Below are 18,384 nucleotides of genomic sequence, written 5' to 3'. Positions count from 1 at the left end.
CTCCCGGGACAGTCCTCGCCAGTGCCAGCGGTCATCCGCAGGTCGCTTAAGGGCTAAACGAAGCTAGTGTCGGTGGACGGCGGGCAGGAGCTCCAGCAAACGCGTCCTACCTCGCCGCCATCTCGGCCACGCCCCCATAACAATTTATTTAAAGGTATTTACGTTTTGTTGTTAGAAAAAAAAAAATGACATCCTACAGCCTTTCCTTTCACACTCCCTTTACTCAAGCAATATTGTCAGATAGTTCACCTTACAAAATGCTCTAACTTTGCAGGTAGAGTAAGAAAAGTAAACACCAATCTCCATGTTAAAGTTGTCAGAAGCCATAGCCAGACACTAGAACGAACAACAAATATGCCAAAATAAAAATAAAATTGAAAGATATCTTTATTGTTCATTCAACTTCTGAGATCTAGCACCGTATTTAGGGAGTGCTGCAGTACCCCCCCCCCCCCACACCCATACTTCCAGCACCTAAGGATGAGTTAGATTAGGGTTAGTCATGAGTCAGTCTTACACTTCATGAAATGGACTCAACCCCAGCCTTGTCAGTCTGTTGGATGATTAGCAATCACAAATATCAGATTCTACATCGAGTAGTCCCTGCAATGCCCCAATTTCATATAGAGCCAACTAAACTTGACTACAAGTGTTCAAATAAATACATGATCGAGGGACTCCGAACTGCTGGGTCACTTGAAGAAGGTGATGTCCAATCAGTGGTTCGGGGAGGGAGTTTCCAAGTAGATGGAATACTCAGTGCATTGGTGGGGTCATTGTGAAAAATATACGTGAATGTCTAGCATAACAGTTCTTAGCAATAAAATTCCTCTTATTTGTGAATTATTGTCTCTAGTTTGCCCTTTCGGAAGGGCAAGCCTATCTTGCCACAGCACAGCGTTAAACAACGATTAAAGGGCGAGCAGTCTACAGTTGTGATTCTAGCATTAGTATTGCAATGCGATCTTGGGTGTAATCAGAAGACTGGTATGCAGGGAAGGCTTTGTAAACACTCACACCATCGCAGGAGGAGGCAAGTAAAAACATATGCTTCTCAATTCAGAAAGAAAAAGGTTTTAGCCTATTCCTAAATTCAGTGGGGACCACCATAAATCGACAGTGGTGGCGTTGAGGTGGGGGGGAGGTAGAGTTGGGGGGGGAGGTAGAGTGGGGGGGAAGGTGCGTGGGAAGGGCGGGCAGGGGCAAAGTACGGGAAAAAAATAATTTTCCAAAAACATACCTTTCTTCTCGCTGCTGCTGCCTCCGACGCCTGCCTCTGTGCTCTCCCAGCAGTCTCTGGGAAAGCAGGCTCCCTACCCAATCCAGACGCTGCTCTCATGCTATGAGAGCAACGCCAGGATCGGTCTGAGCGGCCGGGTCTTTTGCTCAGACAGTCCCTGGGAGCCTGCAGCATTTCTCCAAACCAGCTGTGAACACAGCTGGGTTGGAGAAATAGAAATGCACCTGTCTGTTTGGCCGATCTAAGACAGCTGGCCAAACTGACATGCGCAGTTCTAAGTGCTCACCATTACTCCCGGCCCGCCCCACCCTACACCAGGCCTAAACAAGTCACAGAAAAATAAAATGATGTTGTTTTATTATCATTTTATTTTTCTTTCACGGACTCTGAGTGGGGCGATGCTCCACCGCCATTATAGAGGATCTGCCCTGGCATACATTTTCCGAACAGGGAACAGTGAATGCACAGCACTCATGTTTAGCCACTTGCATCGCCAAAGCCACAGTACTTTCTAAGGCCCCAATTAAGAGCTGCATGGTGCTGGTGGGGTGCAAAAGCGCCACTCGTAAACACTGATACTGTGTGGTAATATAGGATACCATGCAATTACAAGTTAAACCCCACAGAATGGGGAATAACCACGCTGACCAGTTTTATTTCCAGGTTAAATTATGCCCAGAATTCTTTCTTCAATGCAGATTATTAATCTCATTTACTACAGCAACTGGGAGTGTCGGGAAGGATGTGGTGTAGGAAGGGGGTGTGGAGGAAGTCAATGGACAAGAAGCAAGCACGGAGACTCATCGAAGCACTCCATCCTGCTGTAAGATGAGGTTGGGGAGAGTAAAAAGTGTGCTTGTGTCTGCAGGCCCAGCCGAATCTTCCTCCGATTTTACCATCCTAATTTTCCAACTGGTGAAATCGAAGCTGGTGTTCGGCACACAAATAATATGGGTCCTAGGGTTTCCTGATGAAAGAAAAGCCTACGCATGAATTTATTTCAGTGGTTACAGCCAGTAAGCTCCTTGGATGTAGGTGTTTAGATCTGCTTGTGTCTAGCATGGATATGGACTCTCATACACACTACCTCCCGAGGGCAAGAGCCAGCAAGAAACTAATGGCCAGACATCTTAGGAAGATTACAGAGGCATCATTTAAAGGTCACCTTAAGATGCAATCTACATATCCTAGAGTAGCAACTCCGATGCCACTCCTTAATGGATTTGTGTAACATTTTTACTTTTGGTGGAGTTTATTTTCCTTCTCGCGATGTTGAGGGTCATGCCACGTAGAAGAGCATATGAGATCAATTTGGCTGACCATAGAACTCTGGTGAACACACATAATCGATGCATGGATTATTCAACATACGGTGCCAAAAAGAAAGTCCTTAGCACTTTCTCTATATGTTTATTGCAACAATGTTGATTTTAATACAGATTTATAAAGAGGTCACATGAATTTACATTAAAAAATTCAGTTTGGCCAGAGTAGACTCCCTTTCAGTGCTGGTTTCTGAAGAAGCCCAGCATGGTTATAGCACAATGAGACGTTTAAAAGACCTACTTTGCTTCACTAAAGCCAAAATCTCCAACAAGGAAACGTGTTAGAGGTTGAAAAGAAGAGAAAGGTACATCCTCCGGAAAGATATTAAAGAGGCAAGGAAGGAAAAGACAATGGAAAGAGCCCAACTGTTGCAGTGGTTGAAGCCAAAGAATGTCTGGAGATTTCCTGTGTGGGCTCCAAGTCTGAACATCTGCAATTAATTTCTGACAAAACGCTAGTTACAGCCCTCACAGGAGTGGGGTTCCCACTGCATCTGCAAAGCCTTGCGTGCGCCACAAGCTTCTTTCCCAAAGATGTGCCGTTTCCATGTTTAAGGTGTGCTTGACCATACTGTATTAGGGGGTGGGGACTGCATCTACAGTCATTCAGAGGTCTCTTGAGCATCTGAAGAGGCCATAGGGGGAATGGATTGAAACTTGTTAAAAAATAGAGCACTTTGTTATGGAGTTCCTAGTATATCAAAGCAAACTACTAGCAGCAGCGTCAATGCACTTGGGGTACAGTGAGTGGAGGCTGGATACATGAGGTATGCAGTGAGTGAGGAGGGTGGTACTGGTGGGAGGGCATGAGGATGCAAGGTGCCGGAACACATTTTTGAGCTAGGATGTTACACTTGGACTTTTCAGGCATTCCCATGCCAGGAGGAGCTGGTCCCCTATACAAAGCAATATAAACATTCGAGATTCAACACTCCAAATAGTACATTCTTGAGGGAGTATGAATGAGTGAAGACTTCATTCCACTCACCATCTATGAATGGTGATGCAAGGGAAATCCACCCAGCAACCTGTTAGAACCTGTTAGAACTCTGCCAACTTTCCAAAACAATACACTTCAGAAAACAAAAACAACCTGCTTCGAGAATGCGTAGAGTGCCAGATTACTGAAGCCCACTTAGAGTGCTTGGTTGCAAAAAAAGGTCATCGGCAGAATATAAAATACCATACAGTTATTACATTAGCACCCCCCTTTCTTATAAAACTGAATTCAGAAAAATCTGCATTTGGTTTTTACAGGGTTAACCAAACTCAACCCTCACAGCATCCCACTTACATTTGACTCCACTAATGCAGGCTTTCATCCCTCAAAGAAGGTGCACACTGCAGAGCAGAAAACCTGGATATGGGAAAACTATGACAAATGATAGGCTGCAAAATATGAGCTAAAAAGCATCTTCTGTCATTTATGGTATTACCTGGAAACTCTCATTGCTGCTGTGGAAACAAACATGTACTGCGAGAAATAGGGATAAGAAAGACAAGAGTTTTAGGGTGGTCGGCAGACCATCAAAACCTCCATGATGTCCTCATTATTCACGCTTATTCAACCACTTTCAGCTTTGGCTTTTTCTCCGCCTTCTTCTCACCACAAAAATAGGGTTTTAATTTGATCTGTTCCTACAACAAGACAAGGTTGTGCTCTCCCCATCACTGCTTTTGCATTCAAGAGTAACAGCATATCTTATACCTTGCGGAAGGGCGGCCACTCCTCCTCACTGCTCTGGTTCAGGCTGTCGTTGTGTTCACACTCTGTTTGGAAGATAGGGGAAGTGCTGAGTTTGTACAGTGGCTTCAGCGAAACTCCAGAAGCGTCCCAGAATCGTACTGTGCCATCCTCATGTCTGGAACAGAGGAAAAAGAATTAACAAGAGCATACTCTCCAACAGAAACCAGGGGCCTGTAACCTCACTAAACTAAGTGTTCCTTAGTGCTATTGTGCAATGGGCACAGAGAACCAAAAGTAAGAGATCATATTCTTTTTACACCAGTTTACCACCTTTTGCGTCACTGCCAATTCTTCAAAATGGTAGTCATGGAAATACAACTATTTCCAACTACAGCAATACCCATGTGGAGGAGACATGTTGCTTCCCTTCTTGGTCTGAAAGCCATAATGTATTGAATCAGATTTGTGATTGCTTAAAAAAATTACAGAAAAACGGCCAGTTGGGGTTGGAACACTAGGAGACTGACAAATGCTTTCATAATCTGGGATTCAACACTTCAAAGCTCCAACAAGTTATACATTTTGAGGAGTCTACAACCATAAAGTCAAACCCTAAATGCAAACACTTCTTGTAATAATAGTTCAAGGCTACAAGAAAACATGGAGCATCTTTCTGAGTATCTCTTGGACCTCCCCCAATGACTACAACAAATGTTCAGGCCAGATGGGTAGATGGTATCCTGTGTGACATCAGTCTGGCAACCATGTTTGTTTCTGGTCTACGTTGTGCTTATCCAAGCCCTTGGCAGACCGACATCAGAATTTGATACCTTTCAAAGAGTCAATTTATTCATCTTGAGATTAAAGACCAGAATCAGCTCTCCAGAATACTTGTATATTCAGACTACACTAAACTTGGACAGTAACAAAATACTTTTGATGGAGCGAAGCGAAAACTTCGCGCCATGCACCTCTAATACAAACTCATATACCCAGCCAGAATCAGGGTATTGTGGAACCCCAAATTATACTTCTCTGGCAGCTCAGAAACCGCATGGTAGTGGGCGGCTAAAAGTAAGGGCCTGGTGATCCAATTCCACAAAGACTAAGCTTAGCCATCGCAATAGGTAATGTCTTAAGTGGACTTGGTCCATGAGAGGCAGAAAGATAACACAACTGGGCTCAAGTTCTGACTGACTCAGTAGAGAAGACAACTGAGGAACGGAAAGAAAAGAACTACCCTGACAGAAGACCAGTACAAGAATTGTAACCATATGGCCGGGACCACCGTTGTCAAACCTCCCTGATGGTGACTGACACCCCACCCACCCCCTTCATATTATTGATTATAGCTTCCCTGACAGTACTGGCAGGTAAAATAGAGAACACTGGTGGCAGTGGTTTGCTGCTATTCTTGCTAAGGTGACCTCAAAAAAAGGGTGAGAATTGGGAATGCACATGATATCAATAAACTAAAAGAAGAGTACATGTTGAAATGCATAGAAGCTGCTCAACCGTCAATCGTCAAGTCATCCCACTCTATGAGACTAGTTAGAGAACAAATCTATGTCAGGAATGAAGGCTTCGGATTATGCTTCTCTTTCTTTACTTAAGAAAATACAGCAGCCAATCAAACTTTAAACTAAATAACCAATGAGTCCTCACAGCTAGACTCTCTCCACCAATGACAGGGGTCATGCAAGAATATAAATGTCCATAGAACTTTAGACCTTCCTCTTTGCTGCTGCAGCAGCTAAGCTAAATAAACACTGCACACACACACACATTATATATATACACACACATATATACATATATACACACAGCGCTATCTATTTGTGCTTATTGAATTGCTTGAGTGTTATTCAACTGTATTGGTTTGCTTATGGGTGCCTGAGCACTCAAGCTCACATGAAGTAGACTCCCGATCGCCTGGCCAGCAGTGGGACAGGAGCTGGGCCAAGTGCGCTTCGTGCACAAAAACAGGGAAGTCCTCTTATATTGTTCATCAGTCTCGCCATGCGCGAGGCACCGATCGGAGTAGTTATCTTCGGATTGGCTGCTCGCGCGGCATGTGTTCGAGGCAGTGCCTCCCTGTCCCTTTGATTGCCCAATGGGGCCCAATAACAACAAGGGGGTTGGGGGGGGGGGGGGGGGGGGGGGGGGGTGTATATATATATATATATTTTTTTTTTCTTTGCCAATATTTGAATAAAAAGACTGCTGGCTTGGGCACATGGCCCTGTGAGTCTCTAGAGATCTCAATTCACCCTTGGGCATACTCTCCCCCTGAACCTCTTACACCCCTTGAGTTCTCAGGATGGCGTACTTCACTGAGGAGGGCGAGGATTATGTGGAGTATGAACAGGTGCCCTACGAGCACCACATGGAAGGGCTGTTGGTAGAGGCATTAGATTCACATGTGCAGGACTCAGTGAATCGTGCGTTAAGGCTTTGCACTCCTTTAATCAGCCATCGGCACATTATGGTAGACATGTATTAAGAGGTCCCTCACAAGATTCCTATGTGCAGGGATTGAATTTGAGTGAATCGAGCTTCGCCCGTCAAGCAGCTTCTAAGAGTTCATTCTCGGCTAAGGTGTTCTCGCAGATGGCATCTCCAGTCCTTTGGGACAATGGCTATGGGTGCTCCAATTAACAAGGCACACTGGGTACCTCCACGATTTCCACCCCTAGGGTGGCAGATGTGTTCTCTCCCTTTTCTCCTTCCTCTTCTGACTAAAGACGACCAGGAAAAGCAACGCCACACTACTAAGCGCAAACGCTAAGCCCATCATGATACGTTGGAGGTTCCGACCAACAAGAATCTCCTTTTTGATCCTTATAGTACATCTCAGATCCACTGAATGGGTGCCCTGCATGTAAGTCACACACTATGTGCAGGATAATATACATCAGGGTTTTGAGCATGAAGTGAGCTATACTTCAAGGTCAGAATGCTCAGACCCTCTCTTCGGAGCAAAGTAACGGATACCCCTGAACTAGACCCCAGTATGGCTACATTTCAAAAGAAATTTGCAAAGGATCCTAAGAAGGGGCTAGACAGGGCTTGAGACAGATGCCAAGCCAAACTGCTGGATTTTCCTGGACCCCTCACCAAAATATTGGATTTAGAAGTCAAAGCCAAGGACGCCAGTTTCTAACTTGACCCTAATGAGACTCTTGAATGGGCGCAAAGAGCACTCTGTTTCTTAGGCAACACTAACTGCGGCTTGTCTACAGAGAGACGCAAATCCTTCCTCATGAGGTTTGATCCTCAACTTGCTGACTTGGCCTCTACGGGGGCGGGATCCCTAGCCAACGGCTTAATTTTTGAAGACAAGTTTGTAAAAGATTTGGGGAAAGACATGTCCACCTTTTCTGCCTTGAATAAAGCCCAATCCTCTTAGAATTTTTTTTTTTCATTAGTGGCCTTTGTCAGGGCCGAACGCTTCAGACGTCGGGTGCCTGGCTGAGGATTCTACCAGACTTTGTGGGGAAATGCAGCCAGAGGAAGAGGTGATGCTCCACATTCTAACTTCTACCTGACCTGCAGTAGAGGCGGCCATAGTCATGCCCAACTAGGAGGTTACAAGTGAGAAAATAACGCCAGTCATAAAACCTATTCAGGTAAAGATTATTCAATCCCAGACATTATAGTGGGGAGGGGGCGGATAAGGTTTTCATAAACAATTGGAAGGTAATTACTCAGGATCCGTTGGTGTTGCAGACTGTTCAGGGCTTCCAACTGGAGTTATACTCCTCCCCTCTCCGGAGGATATGACTGACTTCTCTCCATTTTTACCCTAACAGAGAGCAATTTCATAGACAACGAAGTGTCTTCTCTAGTGCAAAATCGACCTCTCACCCACATGGTTATGTCAGCACTATATTTCTGGTCCCAAAGATAGATCAGGGTTTCTGCTTAGTTCTCAATCTCAAAGAATTTAATACATGGAAAGTGTATCACCATTTCAAGATGGAAGGCATACACCTGTTGTGAGATCTTTTACAAGACGGAGACTGGATGGTTCGTCTCAACCTCCAGGACGCTTATCTAGCAGTTCCTATATTTTCATTTCCAGCGGAGTCATCAGTGGTTCGAGGTTACCACCAGGTCATTCAGCTGGTCTTCAGTTCCTTAGTGTTTCACTAAGCTACTTCGACCAATGGTTCAATACCTTTGGGAGCGGGGGGTTTGGCTGATCATATATTTAGACGACATTCTGGTAATGGCACAGGGCACGGACTTGGTCCTTCATGTCTCTTGGACAACCCAGCTCCTTGAGGATCGGAGGTTTGTCATCAACTCGGAAAAGTCTATTAAGATTCCCTCTCAGACGATGGAGTTCCTGGGGTTCCAGTGAGGTTCCAGTTGGATTAGATCCTAGCCCAGCTGTTGCTTCCATGAAAAAAGCAGATTTCCATCAAGGAGTTGAGGAGAGACTTGCCTCTCTGACTATATCCTTGAGAATCTTGGCTCGCCTTTTAGGACTCATGGCTTCCTCCATTCAGGTGATATTTCCAGGCCCCCTTCATTAATCGGGCCCTTCAGCATTTGAAGATCATGCACCTTTGCCGAGGTTTAGCTTACTTGGACCAGATTATTCTGTCAGAGGAGGCCAGGATGGCGATGTCATGGTGGTTGGAGCATAGTGATGCCTGTAACAGAAATACCATTTTAGTTTCGATTCTGGAGGTGATAATAGAATCCGATCCCAGTCAGTGGGGCTGGAGAGCCTGTTGCGGCTCAGTGGTGACAGGGGTGGGGGTCGGGGGGAGTGGCCCTTTATCTGTCCTGTGCACCTTCAGTGCGTCTTCCATCTTGCCCGGATCTTCTCGCAGATCAGATGGGCTTACCAAAGCGGTTGGTGACTCATCAGCTATTGTCTCTCATGACTTGGAGACTTTCAGGCAACGCTGGCAAGTGACAGGAGATTCACAGGATGCGTTCTTCCCTTCAGAATCTTGGGCTCCCTCTACGCACAAACGCTAAGAAGCAGCCTGGTGTAGATGGGTTTGCTGGTGTAGTGAGTGGAGTGTGGGTCCTGCGGGATACTGAATTCATATGATTGTGAATTTCCTGACAGATACTGCTAGTCAGGGTCTGGTTTATTGGACGATGAACAATTTCCGTTCGGTTATCTCAGCAGGTGATCCCCATCTAGATGGTAAACCGGTAGGTGAACATCCACTTGTTGTCAAAAAGATTGGCCTGCGAACGAGGGTCTTTCATGCAAACAATGGTCGGCGAAACTCACCTCTCCTCTTATGTCAGATTTCCTGTAGACTGGTCTTGACGGACCAAAACTGATTCCAGATGTGTTACATCAGAAATTGTGTGTTGTCAAGTGTCTGAAGTGTTATGAAGACTGTATGCATGAATTGCAAAGCGATTTTACAGAACATTTGTTGATCTCTTTGCAGAAACCTTTCCGCCCAGTCTTTCCGGCTACCGTGGCCCATTGGGTTAAAGGGTTATTGTCCGAAGCTGGAATGGAGGTCTCTCTTTTCGGAGTTCATTTAGTTTTTTTCTTTACAGAGTTTTATATAGCGCAAACTTGACCCGAATCCAATCAGGTATCAGAGCACTTTACATAGCACCAGTTACGTTACATGATGATTCAGTGAGAGGGGCTATGACCTCTGAAGCTTTTTCCACTGCTTCTCGTCTGGTGGACATTATGTGTGCGGCGGATTGGTCTTCCGAATCAACTTTAAGTATTTGATCATAAGCCGGGGGCGCTAGGTGGCGCACAACCAAAATGGCCGCACGCCTGTGAGGCTCTTGCCTTACCGAGCAGGGAAATATACTTCATCCCCATCCTGAGTTGGAGAAGCTAGCACCCGAAGGCACCACTAGCTGTCGGACGAGTTGCTGTATCTAGAGGTAACCGAGCTTGCCTAATAGCTGGAGAGAATCCCGGGAGCGCTACTGTAGTTGCTTGGGACGGCCCCCCGCGCTTCAGGTCGGAGCCGGGAGGCGGACGCTCGAGAACGGCAAGCCCGGGACCGCGGCGGTGGAGGAGTTGCCCTGGTGTACTGGAGCTCCGGGGGCTTGGCATCACCGCGTCCTCTGCAGACTCACGGGGGCCTAGCGGTAGGCACGGAAGGTGCGTTGGAGCTGCCTCCCGGTGCTGGAAGGATCTGACGTCGTTGCGGACTGGGGCGCGGAAGCCTCGGCCGCGTATCGCTGGAGGCGGCCGGCTTGTGATGCGCTTGGAGACATAGATGCGGCTAGAAGCGCCACTGGATGGAGGAGTCGGGGGAGCTCTCCGCTGAAACCCGCTAGGTTGCGGCGCGTACTCGGCCTCCATGGTGCGCGGACAGCGCCGGCATTAGGAGGCTGTCGAGAGTGCAGGCGGAGGCGGCCATTTTATCTACCTGGCATCTTGCGACCAGAGGTGGGGGAGCGGATCCCGGAGTTCTGCCTGAAATTCCTGAGAGCGGAGCGGGACCCTTGAAGGTTTACCGGAGGTGTGCAGGGTTGGAGATTTCTGCTCAGCGTGGAGTTATTGCCAGCCGGGACGATGATGGTGTAGTCTGGCGGCCATTTTGCGGAAGCACAGCGACCTGATACTCAGCCTAGCAGAAGGTGGGTGATCACTCACGGCGGACAGTGGCAGAGGGAATAAACGTGCCGTGCCTTTCCCGGGGCCCCTGCGGAGCGTTGCTCCCTACTGAGCAGCAAACTGTTGGAAGGAAATTCGAACATAGGCTATACTCCATGCGTAAAGCTGCATTCTGTGGTGGAATGCTGGAGATATTGGGGGTGTCAGAGCGATAGACTGATTGGATTTACCGCCATTTGATGTCATAAATATTGCTGTTGACCACGCATGTGACGGGGATAGTGGCCCTACGCTGCGGGGGATAGCTACAAGCCCGGATTTGGAGTAATTGCTGTGGTTGCTAATCTCTCTTGACACCCTGTTTGTGCGGCTGCCTGGATTGGAGAGATGCAAGATGGGACGCACGGATACAAAATAGACCAAGCAGCCATTTGAAACACGCAAAGCGTCCAGGTCGGCCTCGCAGGAACATGCTGATTCGGGCGCCTCAGAAGCACCTGAAGAGGACTGGAAGGCCCTTCTGCTGGGCATGAAGCACAGTCTCAGGTCCATTGGTAACAAGATCGACACTATGAACATGCGCATGGAGGCCGTGGTTAATAAGCTCGACCAACATGAGGAGCGGATAAAAGAAGCTGAGACCAGGGTTTCGGACCTGGAGGATGGTGCTGCTTCCAGCCGGGGGCAAATGTCGCAAATGGACAGCTACTAAAGATAATTGCGGGAAAAAATGAGGATTTGGAGGCTCGCTCCCGAAGAAATAATGTTCGTATTCTTGGCCTGGTGGAATCCACAAACGTGGGACACATGGAAGATTTCATAGAACGGCTGGTTGTGGAACTATTCGGCAGGGAATCCTTTTCAGCGCATCTTACAGTGGAGGGCGCACAGATCGCTGGGGGCTCGCCCCCCCCCCCCCCGATCGCTGGGGGCTCGCCCCTCGCGCCCCCCCCCCCCCCGGGGTCGCCGCTGCAGCCGGTGATAGCCAGCTTCTTGAATTATCGTGACAGGGATGCGGTTCTGCGGCTAGCTCGTGAAAAGAAGCAAGTTCACTATGAGAATACCATATTGGCGTTCTACCCCGATTTCACCCAATCAGTTCAGGATGCCAGGCGTAAGTTTTCTGCAGTCAAGAAGAAGCTTCAAGCGCAGGACATTTCTTACGCTATGCTGTATCCGGCGCGGTTGCGGATAACACAAAGGCACGCAGCACTTCTTCCAGAACCCGCAGCAGGTTGAAGATTTCCTTAAGCGGCACCGGCGTGTGGCGCCCAGTGGCCCGGAGGAGCAACGACGCTCTAGATCACACTCCCCACTATCGGACCCTGACAAGGGTCTCCTCGGGACATTGGTTCATTCTGTGACTCTCCTGGACAATATGCTGTGACTGATGGGCCTGTAGTTGGTGATGTATTATTTTCCCTTTTTTTGGTCTCCAGCATGATGTCCTGCTCGGCACCTCCCTTCCGTCCCGCGACAGCTGCCCACTTAACAGTGGAGTGGTGTGTGGGTGAAAGTAAGGAGGGAGGGGGCGGGTCGTGAGCCTCACGCGTTCCCTATGTGGGCATCCCCCGAATATTTGAAGATGAGGGACAGTCAATGTGGGACATTGACAAGTGTTTGGGAGGGGAGGTATTCTGTACACGGCAAGTTGGGGTTGCTGGTGTGGGAGTTGGACGGGGGGTATTTGGTTGCAAGTTGCCCGATTACACTTTAAGTAATTCTTGACGCAGCGATGGGTACAGATTATTGTAGTGCATACTTTGGCAGACACCACACGGGATTTTAATGGATTGACGATTGCAACATGGAATGTGCGAGGCCTGAAAAACCCCAGGAAGAAAAGACAGGTGCTTGGATACTTAGATCGTCATCATATCGATATAGCTATGTTACAGGAGACCCATCTAGGCCCTGGCGGCGCGCCTTTATTTGCCTCGCGATGGGCAGTACACCGCTGCTTTGCATGCTACTCCAGCTATTTCCGCGGAGTGGCTATCCTTTTCAAGCGGGGGCAGATTTTGCCTCATTTGGGGGGACGCTCTACTCTCATGGGGTGACGTTTGCTAATTATTATAGCCCCAATACTGATGACCCCCACACTCTTACTAGGTTATGGAATAGAATTCAAGAGATAGGCACCGCATATGTCATTTGGGGCAGGGACTTTAATACGACGTTACGACCCCGGATAGATAGGTCCCGAGTCATTCCAACGCACTTCACGCTTACGCACAGAACATTGAGCGACATAGTAGGTGATAGAAGATTACTGGACTCTTGTGGCACATACACCCTGGGCGGCGGGAGGGTACACACTTCTCGGCAGTCCACTCATCCTGGGCTAGATTGGATTACATGTTCCTATCGGTTGGGATGGCCCACTGGCTGCGGGATGCGACCCACCTAGCTCGAACGTATTCAGATCACTCCCCAGTGGTGGTGACACTACAGGTTCCTTTACAACACTACCCATATAATAGCTGGCGACTCAACCCTTCACACTTGCAGGACGCTGTGTTTAAAGCAGAACCAGAACAAGATATACGGGACTTTTTTGAGCGCAATATCACATCGGTCTCCAGTATGACCATTGTATGGGAAGCGTTCAAAGTGACGGTCCGGGGGATGGTGTTTTTTCCAAAGGAGGTGGCATTCTTAAGGAGTTGCGCAGAGACCTCTCCAGACTGGAAGATGAGTTGAAAGCGTTAGAACAGGAAGCTAGTGGAAATACGGATGGGTGTGAGATCAGGGCTACCATACGTAACAAATTGACGGAATTTGGTGTGATGGCGGACAGGGAACTTAAATTTAGAGGGAAACCGCACGTGGCCAGACGATACGGGGAGGGGGATAGGCTGGGGAAGGCTCTGGCGGCAGCGATCCGGTCCCCAAGGTTCTCTAACTACATAACGGAGATACAGGATGGGCAAGGTCAGATACATAGAAATCTCCCGGACCAATTGACCACATTTTGTGAGTTTTACAGAGCGCTGTACTCTTCTCAGCGGGGTGCTCCTCTTCATCTGCATGAGTATCTGGAGGACACGGCTCTGGCCTGGTTGGGGGAAAATCAGCAAACATTCTTGAACCTGGAGTTGGAATTAGACGAAATTACAGAGGCTATTATGCAGATGAAGTCTGGCAGGGCGCCTGGGTCAGATGGCCTGCCTATAGAATTTTCCAAAACCTATGCTAATATACTTGCTCCCATTCTGAAGGAAGTATTCTACACGGAATTGGAGGAAGGTAGTCTGCCCGGAACTATGCGCGAGGCCTTAATAACCTTGTTATTGAAACCGGGGAAGTCGCCTCTCTCTTGTGACTCCTACCGCCCCTTATCGCTACTAAATTGTGACACTAAAATACTTGCTAAAGTGTTGTCGACTAGGTTGGGCCTGCTGATGCAGCGGTTGGTTCTCCCTGACCATGCGGGATTTGTCCCCAGCCGGGCCACATCGCATAACCTTCGGACGCTGGCTGCTGTGCTATAGGACATTGATCCCAATAGCTCGGCAGTAGCGGTTTTTCCTCGACGCTACTAAGGCGTTCGACTCCCTGGAGTGGGACTACTTGCTGGGTGTATTGGAGCGTATGGGAATGCCGTACACTTTCTTAAACTGGATTAAGCTGCTCTATAGTCGGCCAGTGGCGTCAGTGCTTCTAAATGGAGCTAAATCGCCCCCCTTTGATATTTCCAGGGGCACGTGCCAGGGGTGCCCAATATCTCCTATTTTGTTTGCCCTTGCCATTGAACCCTTAGCGGCGAAACTCCGGCAGCACCATAATGATAAAGCATTGATATACCCTTCTAGACAACTGCTTATTTCATTATATGCGGATGACATGACGCTATATGTGAAACAACCCCAGGTCAATTTAAATCCTATACTGCGTGAGATAACCAAATTTGGCGTCATATCGGGCGTGCAAATAAATTGGTCAAAATCGGCGGTCTTCCCCTTAACTGGAAATACTGTACCATATCCAATGGACTATCCCCTAGTGTGGGAATCGGACGACTTGAAGTATTTGGGTATACAAGTTTCCAGAGATAAAGATGCATTAATGAGACTAAATTACCTAAATCACCGACAACGTTACCAAATGGCTGAGACTCCCCTGTCCATGGCAGGAAGGATATCGCTGATTAAGATGGTGTTGCTACCGAAGCTTTTATACCTGTTTGTTAATATCCCATACCACCCAGGGAGATTCTTCTTCAGTACACTGAAATCACAACTCACGAGGCTTATATGGGGCGGGAAGCAAGCGCGCCTTAACTTAGCCACGCTTATGCTGCCATATCACCAGGGAGGATTTGAAGTCCCTGATTTTGAATTCTATTACTACTGTGCACAAGCCCACTTTGCCACCTTTTGGTTCCACCCGCCGCCTTTCATGCCTCATTTGGTGGTCGGAGATGGTTATATGGCCCAGACGCCTCCGTCCGGTTATCTTTTCACTGCAGTGAGGGAACAGGCACATGATCCATCCACAGTGGATTGTACTATACGGGCCTGGCAGCGGATAGCCCGCAATTGGGGTCCCCTGTGATGTATTAGTCCAGACTGGTGTTGGCACGAAGTCCCGTGTTACGGGTGACGGAGGAGGGTATTTGTCGGAAGATGCTTGACGGACTGCGGTATTTCCCCTGGGGGGACTTGTATCTAGCGGGGCAGTTTCGTACAAGGGAACAGTTTTTTGGTGAACATGTACCGACCGTAATGGACACGTTTCTTTACACCAGACTCCGGCAAAGTCTTAAGGCGGTGACCCCTGACTTCCCCCGCGGAGCTGCCATATTTGCTCCTCTGCATGCTTTCTTGCAGACAGCACCCCCCGCCATGCAATCTCACCATTATATAAACACACGCAGGATGCGATACCGACCACTCCCAGTCGTGCCAGAGGAGAGTGGGATGCAGACTTGGCTACTCCATTGACGGATGAACAGTGGGAATTTAGCTGTAGGCAGACGATGGCTATTACTGGTAACAGCAGGTTGCACCTTATTCATTTTAAGTTTTTGCACCGGTTATATTATACTCCGGCTAAGCTGTATAGATTCGGGCTCAGAGACAATGATAGGTGTGTACGCTGTGGGAGGGAAGGGGCGGGCTTTGAACATTTGGCATGGGGCTGCCCTGCGGTGGCAGAGTTTTGGACACTGATGTTCGAAGGTCTCTTGACTATGATAGGGGTCAGATGCAGCCATGCCCCCTGCTTGCACTTTTGGGTCTGAGCCAAGCTGTTAACACTAAATATTAAAAAAAATTAGCAATGGGGCTATTACTAACTAGGAGACAGGTGGCAAGCAGATGGGGTAGAGGTCGAGCCCCCAAGTTTAAAGAGTAGATTAATTCAATGGTTACCTGGCAGGAACAACTACAGGGTTATGCAGACCTTCTTCCCATAAGGTCGCGTCCGAGGGACATTTGGGGCCCGTCAACCGCGTATCTGTTAACACAAGCAGAGAGGAACAAGGAAGGCGACGCTGACACGGCATTGGGGGCGGGTGACGAGCTGGGGACTGAGGCCTGTACCTAGGTAGTGCAGGTAGAATACCCGGGAGGGAGTCCAACATAATGCCCGGGCTTGAGCACCAGACTGGGGAGTAGAATAGTTCTAGTATCTGGATTCTGGAAAAGGAGGGTATCCTGGAGTGCGGAGACTGGAGTGCTCACATGCCAGGGTGGATGGGGTATTCACTGTTGCTCTGCTAGTGGCATATTGGGGATAAATGGTGGACTGCTTCAAATAATAATAACATGTACTGTAACAGGTCGGACTTTATGATGAGATTCCTGGGGCTGCATTGAAATTATATAGGGGAGGGAGGGGGGGGGGTGGGGGGGAAGTTGAACTCATCAGTGTTGGGGTATGATGAGGGGGGGGGGGGGGAGGTATGTGTACTGCTACAGTATAGGATATGATGTGATGACTGCACTGATGTACCATGCACTAATTCAATAAAGGTTTTTCAAACTTAAAAAAAAAAAAAAAAAGTATTTGATCATAAGCAAATTGTAGAGTGTAAGAAAGTGCCCTCTTTTTGCATGGTTGCCCCCGCTTTTTGCTCAATTGCTGATGTACTTTGACTAAGTGTGCCATGGGCTCCTGCCAAACAGGTACCCAGGGCCTATGTTCTTTCCCTAAAACTGCATTGAAATCAAAACCCAATTGGCACTCTCTGGCCACAGGTCAGCCCCTCGTAAATGGTACCACAGATACCAAGGGCACTGTGACCAGGGAAGGCCTCTTAGGGCTGCAGCACTTATTGTGCCACTCTTAGAGGCCCTGTACTTTTACACACACACTGCCTTTGCAGGCTGCGTGTTTTGATGCGGAACAAAGTGGAGAGTCGACATGGCACACATCCCTGTGTGCCATGCCTACAACCCACTGCCCTGGCATAGATCACCCCCTATCTAGCTGGGTACACTATACCAGTGGTGAGGGTGCAGGTGCATGAGCCCTGTACCCCTACAGTGTCTAAGCCAATTCTTAGTCATTGCAAGTGCAGTAATTCCATTAAGAGTATATGGTGCTGGGAGTTTGTAATTACGAACTTCACAGTACCATAATGGCTTTACTGGAAACTGGGAAGTTTTGGATCAAACTTCTCAGCACATTAAACCCACACTGATGCCAGTGTGGGATTTAATGAAAAATGCACACAGAGGGCATCTTAGAGATGCCCCCTGAAAAACGAACTTACACTATTGTCCAGGCTGAGTGGCTGCTCACCAGCTGCCACCACCAGACATGTTTCTGGACCCCTGGGTCGGGAGCCTGCTGCTCTCGGGGGTCTGAAACATGAGGTGCCAAGCCTCCTCCCCCAGGATGGGCAGGGTCCACGAAGGGGAAGCTTCAAAGGGGAAGCTTCAAAGGCTTGCCACCTCTGTGAGCTTCTCCAGGCCTTTTGCTGCTTCCAGCAACTGGCCCCCACTTGTTCTGACCCCCACTTTGGGCGGAAGAATCGGCGGGAAAACCAAGTGAGGAAAGGAGGTATGCCCACCTTTGCCAATCTCACCCCTCAGGTGGGGGAGACGTGGTGAAGCACAACTCTCAGACCCTGCCATCTTGCAGATGGGGGGACCCAGCCAACCAGTGAGGCATATGCCCCCCTCCCACTGGAGGGTGGCATAATAGGGGGTGTACCCTCCCCAAGGAAGGGACCCATTGGTCCCAACCTTTACTTACCTGTAACGCCCCTAAATCTAGTATTTAGGGGCACCCCTGAACCTTGCCTCCTCAGACAAGAACCGACCAAGAAGAAGGACTGAAGAGTTGTGCTGAACTTGTTGCAGGGATTCTGCACATATACAGAACTATGCACAGGAAACCAGGACTTCAGTGTATTGTGGTGTACCAAAAACACACCTCAGTGCCAGGAACCCCTATCCCGCTAGCTATAGTATCCCATGCGTTCTCCGTACTACAGCGGAGCTACCAATGATTGGATATCCTAGAATATGCGACTCAGGGCCTCTCAGAATTCGTGGGAAAAGACACTTTCACTTAGATACTCATACCTGTTCACAGTGTGAGCAACCAG

The 18,384-nt window shown here is 48.4% G+C and overlaps 1 protein-coding gene across 2 annotated transcripts in view; it reads right to left on the bottom strand.

Moving 5' to 3' along the window:
- The window catches only part of LLGL1 (LLGL scribble cell polarity complex component 1), a 380,830-nt gene that overhangs the window by 142,798 nt on the left and 219,648 nt on the right, over positions 1–18,384 (bottom strand). For both annotated transcript variants that reach the window (XM_085628972.1, XM_085628973.1), the window contains exon 12: positions 4,274–4,427. In XM_085628972.1, coding sequence (XP_085485098.1) covers positions 4,274–4,427 — 154 coding nt within the window. The remainder of the gene's footprint in view (positions 1–4,273; positions 4,428–18,384) is intronic.

The sequence above is a fragment of the Triturus cristatus genome, chromosome 10, assembly GCF_964204655.1.
Source record: "Triturus cristatus chromosome 10, aTriCri1.1, whole genome shotgun sequence".
NCBI classification, from domain to species: domain Eukaryota; kingdom Metazoa; phylum Chordata; class Amphibia; order Caudata; family Salamandridae; genus Triturus; species Triturus cristatus.
Note: the sequence above shows the minus strand (reverse complement) of the source record. Positions and strands in the feature narration are given on the sequence as shown.